The 5,863-nt window shown below is 39.2% G+C and overlaps 1 protein-coding gene across 2 annotated transcripts in view; it reads right to left on the bottom strand.

Moving 5' to 3' along the window:
* The window catches only part of LOC102377499 (dedicator of cytokinesis protein 1), a 184,366-nt gene extending 182,890 nt beyond the window's left edge, over window positions 1-1,476 (bottom strand). For both annotated transcript variants that reach the window (XM_025207551.1, XM_025207550.1), the window contains exon 1: window positions 1,368-1,476. In XM_025207551.1, the coding sequence (XP_025063336.1) occupies window positions 1,368-1,401 (34 nt within the window). In that variant the 5' untranslated portion in view covers window positions 1,402-1,476. The remainder of the gene's footprint in view (window positions 1-1,367) is intronic.
* Between the last annotated feature and the right edge of the window lie 4,387 nt (window positions 1,477-5,863).

The following is a 5,863-nucleotide window of genomic DNA, read 5'->3' as shown; positions in this document are numbered from 1 at the left end:
TGAACAGTTGCCATTTCAATAAAGCATTTAATCCAAAAAACTCCAAATTAAGAATGGCACGTTATCCTTATTTCACCTCAGACTTTATTAGCACATCCAAAAACAGCAGTACAAAAAGTATAACCATAAGACATCTAAGCATTCATACTGCAATTTGTTTTTGAACAGGTCACAACTTTTCATTATATGCCATATTAATAGAAGTATGTCCAGCATTCTTAGGAGGACTGGCTTACAAACTCCTACTTCTTAGAATTTATCTAAGAACTGGTAGGTAAGATCAGCAGGTCTATCAGCACTCATACTTAAAAGGAGAATCACCATAAACCTTCAGGAGTATAACTTCAGCCTATAAGCATTAGCTTCAGTCAAAGCCCCAAACCCTACATAAGAGGCAAGAGGAGAACATCACTGAGGTGAGCTTGCAAACAGATGATCCTGAATTTTTGGAGCATCCTGCTTTGCCAAGCACTTACACTTTGAAGAACCCCTAAAGCCCTCCAACAGTTGACAAACCCTACACTCCATGACTATGAGGCAATTTAAAAAAAAAAAAAAAAAAAAAAAAGACTGCCCGTACCACCCACTTATTCAAAATTATCTCCATCGTTCATCAGTAATTAGCATATTTCCACATACCCCACACAGAAAGCATCCCTAACACATTTTACACATGTTGCAGCTAAGACATCCCATTTCTGAAATCTGCCTGAGGCTAAACTGAACTTTTCCCTTGTAGGATTTGAGCCAAGACCAACCCTGTCAGCAAGTTTATTAAAAAGTCACTAATAACTGGCAGAATGAAGTGATTCTCAAATCAAGACATTTGTAACAAAAAGGTAGATTGTGCCTCTTACTAGAGAGGACCAGACCTAATCATGGCCTGAAAAACCTACAAGTACAAAATATGAGAGTAATAGCTCCCGTACTGCAAGTAGCAGTATTGCCCTGTATTATTAAGGCCGAAAATTAGATTCCTGTCGTGGATAGTGCTAGGGAAATCAAGCACTTCACATATTCTTAAAGACTGCTAGATGAGTATGTGGTGCTGAGCACCAAAACACACCACTCAAAGTATAGCACTGAATACCATTTATACAACTAAATATTTGAGAGCCAGTGGACACCACTTGGGGCAACACCCTTCTTCTCCCCCCACCCCGATGAGGCATGCTATTCAACTGAAAAAAACTCTTTTTCGCTCAGATTTATAGTGAATTTATGAGAGAGATCAATGTTAACACCTCAGGTAAAACCAGGAATGTGATGGAGTTGGTAGACATGTTTCATGATCACCTAGGATAATATCATAGTGAAAAAAGGTGGACAAGAAATCTCTGAGCCATGTAAACTGCTTGTACTCATACCTGGCTGCTGCAACTCCAGAGGCTGCTGCTGCATTTCAATGGTATTCTATGCAAACAACTTCATTAAATGTTTGGGAAGAGAGATCATATTTAAAATGAAGATATTAGATGGTGTAGGGGGCTGGAAATGAGAAAAAGATAGCCTCATTAAACTGTACAATAACTGACAATACCAGTGTTTTAAATGGTTCTCTGTATGTAATCCAACAACACTGTTACTCAGTTAAGAAACGAGATATTCCACCCCACATTCCTGGCTGAACCATTATTGAGCGCTGTAGGAAGTGAAGCTGAGTCATACTTACAACTATATTCAGTGATAAATATTTTTAAAGTTTTATCACCCTGCCTTTCATGAGGCAGTAATCTTGGTTTGTGTATGCCCCGGACATTCATGACGCTCTGTAAATCCCACGTTACAAGAGTAAATTAGTAAAGAGGAAACAGACTCTCTATGACACTTTACTGAGAACACTGCTATGATATCACACTAACCAGTATCACTATACTATACAGATACAGAGAATAAATTATTGAGATATCTATCGCAGCCAGTAAGTCTGGAACTTGATATATTACAAACACTAGTCACATACAGGAGTAAGCAACTCAAAAGAGAGAAAATACTTCCCTGAGCTCCTGCAACTGCAACAAATACATTCAAGGATTGTTATAACCCCACCACTATTGATGGTTATTCCTGCTTAAAGGTACCACACATATAATGAAGCACAGAGAGTTAAACATGAATTTAATGTGTGTCACCGAGATTCGATTGCACTTGGGTTAACAATCCTACTTATGAAATGATAGATGTTCCTGTTTTATTGTCAGACCATCAGCTCATATTGTTCCACAGCTGATTACATTACTAGAATTTCCAAGACTGGGCATAGCAAGCAGTTGGGCTGCTTAAAGGAATTGCTGCCTCTTTGATGGGACAAGGCAACTGAATTAAAAGGCTCAGAACTACTGCTTTTCATCCATCACTTTCCACAATAATACCATCAGGGTCTCCCATATCCTTGATAGCAGAGGCTGCACCATTTGATTAGACTGGAAGAACACTTCACCAAGATTTGAAAGGGAAAAAAAGGAGAGAGTTTAAGAGCTGGAGACAAAACAAAGGAAGGCTGTGAAAAGAAGACATTTCAAGATCCATTTAATCTTTATGACTATTAATATACTTAGATTAAGCCATTAGAACCACTTTTATCAAACAAATCTCAGTTGGAACTCTATTACTCTTTGGTTAGCCTTCCTCACAGATAATGTTGGTAGAATTCAAGATGTTCATTTACATTACATTGATATGACCATAACAAAGAGATGCATATTTAACTTGAAAGGTATTTTCTTCCCTTATGAAAAAAGTGTTCGTTTTCATGATTCACACCCACGAATTAAAAGTTCTCTCTCTCTGCTACATCTCCCCTCCACCCCCCTCCCAGCCCTCCCTCCTGCCCTGTCCCCAGCTCAGAAGTTAAGTTTCCATAGCTAGCCAAAAACATTTCACCAAAATCTGGCAAGAGACAGAAGCCCCTTTGTTTAATATACAAAGACATGCATCACACATGTAACCAAACCAAATATATTAATTATCCTAGAAGGGAATTCAGTAATGAAGGAGGGAGGAGGGGCGGGGAGAAAGGATATTGCTCCTAAAATCTAGCTAAGAACAGATTTAATAGTACAGTGCAGACAAATGAAAATGCTTATGTTCCTTGGCTGTAAATCTTATTTTCCCTCATAACAACAACATGACTGTTTTCAACTTCCACACCCTTAAAATTTGTTAGGGAATAATCACTCACAACTAATCCAAAAGATGTCATGAAACTATTATACCAAAAAAAAAAAAAAAAAAAAAGAGGAAGATCACTGGAAAATGGGAAAATATATTTTGAATTAAGAAATATAAAGGTAAGCATCATTCTGGAGCAGAATCTGAATTATTTTAAAGAGCTGAAACGCTGAATCCACCCTAGCAAGTCAACTAGCTACCAAATATTCCTGTCCTTCAAAAACATCAAAAGTAATATTTTAATTTTTCTACAAAGTCTAAATTTCATCATATGATAATCTTCCCAAATGCATATCAAAGTTTCCTTTAAATGTTTTATTTATATCTCTATATTCCTTAACCTCTCGAGACATTACTTTGGTCTTTCTGGATCCCTCAACGTATTCTGCAACTCCTGGAAACACTCCTAGTTCCTAGTATCCTTTCAATCAAGATATGCAGCTTGCAGTTCAAACTCAAATCATCGTGGGAGATCATTAATATCTCCACATTAACTAGAAGGCAGGGTAGAGATGCATCTTGTGTATCAACTAAATCAGAGATGCATATAAGGTGCACCTCTACCTTGGCTTCTGCCCAGCTACCCCTCTTTCCACATTAACTGACCATGTTAAATCTTTTCAGTTACATGGACCAGATCTTACACAGATCTTCTTTGCTGCAGAACTTCCATCCAACAGGATTAAAGCAATGGAGTGAACCATTCTTGCTTTACCATTAACTCCCCACTTGCATCTGGGCAATACTGGAGAAGAAAAACAGCATTTTGCATTGCTGTACTTCCGAGACTTCATATAAAATCCACACTTGAATATAAATAAGGCATTTCTATCAAGTAGTATACACCACTATTATAAACATACTGGATTCATCCTAATATGCTTGAAAAGATTACTAAAGATTCAGGTGTGACCTTACATATCATGATCTGAAAACTTTTTCAAATGCCTCTAAAGAGAACGGACCCTTTGCTAGTTTTAACACCTGAATTTCCTCCTTTATGTTTGTAAAAGAGCCTTCAATTCAAGTTATACTTAGTATACATAAAACATTATTCTATTTGCTATCTGTCTCATAAGGGTTTGCTATGAAGCCAGCGCACAAAAGAAAACATTAAAAGCCAGGCACTAGCTTTCTAGGGACGCATACACTGAACACAAAAGAAACCCCTGAAGTTTCCTATTCTTCTGACCAGACCCAGAAATTCCTTCGCTCTTCCGTGTAATATTTTTACAAATGTAAATGCAATAAAAGACTTAGGCAATGAACCAGATTAGATAAAAAAAAAAAAATTAATTTTCACATTTCAAAACAATGTCTAATAGCATCAAGAAACTTTCCCAAAAGAAAAAAAAAAGTTCAAGTTCACCGTTCCAAACAACATCAGGTTTTCCACTTCCTCTTGTGAAAAGTGCTCGCAGTACCAGTAAGATGTAGTCTACTCTCCTTCTACACACAGGACTACTTCCATTAAAAGCATTTCCTATCTTGAGATGCAGAATGTTTCTTTTTAGCTAAACATTTCCCCAAGACACTAATGTAAAAATAAACAGTTGGGGACGGAGACTAAACACAGCCTACAATTCCTCCCTATTATTTTGGAGGGGCAGACGTGGAAACAGAAGTGGTTTCCCAAATGGTAGTGTACTAGAAGAAAGTGCCACCTATGTTTAAGAGTGTTCCCAGCAGCATGAAGAACCCTTTCCCTCTTCCACTTCCATGCTTTCTTCCCTTACTACAGTCATAAAGTTAGAGATCACTGTTGTCAAACCATTCACAAAACACGGTACAAGGCAAGCTATTACAATTTGCACATCAAATGTGCATGAATGGTTTCCCTACTTCCCAGGGACAAGGGACCGAATGAAGTAAATACCCTCTGAATGTTTGGGTTCAGCTCTGGACGTTCAGAAGCAAAGTGCTTATTCAACTCAAGGGTGAATTAAAACAAATCTGAACTAAACTGCATAACCCGGACCCACTTTTTTTTTGCTCAGTTAAAACAGTACACTCCTTCCCATCCCAACAAGAGAGTCCCACCAAAAAGACACTGCCAGATGGAGCGGGGTTTTCAGCTTTGCCAGACCTTGCCAGCCTGGTTTTTTTTTTAAAGCTTGCCAACCCAGTTTGTAAAAGATGCTCTACCTCTTCCAAACTGTGTGTGGACAGTGAAAAGAGCAAATCCGGGGGGGATGACAATCCTGGTGCAACAGTTGTCACCCACTGCAGCTAGGCTGCATAAATACAAGGCAACCCGAGGCCCCTGCTTCACGACACGCCTAGGCTGGCCATCATAGAGGACCGTCCAGTTGCCCTCTGTCCTCTATCAATATGAAACCCAACGCCTTTACTTCAAAACAATAAAAATAAAAAATAGAGGGCAATTTTCTCTTCAAGAGAGAAATAGAGAACGTAAAGGCGCCCGGTTTCGTATCAACAGAGCGGCATCAAACCGGCACATCATCTACGACGGCCGCCCTCGACATACATGTCACCCCCTGGCTAGCAAACCGCGCGATACGTACAGGACCAGCCCCACGTGCAAAACAACACGCTACACACTGGCGAACAGGCACAATAAACCCCGGCCACACCTGCGAAAGCAAGTCCCGCACAATAGAAGTGACTATGCTGCTACAAAGAAAGCCGGGCAGCCGGAAAGTGGCTGCTGGAAAGCTGGTGTCAGAGGAGC

The sequence above is a fragment of the Alligator sinensis genome, unplaced genomic scaffold (assembly GCF_000455745.1).
Source record: "Alligator sinensis unplaced genomic scaffold, ASM45574v1 scaffold193_1, whole genome shotgun sequence".
NCBI classification, from domain to species: domain Eukaryota; kingdom Metazoa; phylum Chordata; order Crocodylia; family Alligatoridae; genus Alligator; species Alligator sinensis.
This window is presented reverse-complemented; position numbering and strand designations above follow the sequence as displayed.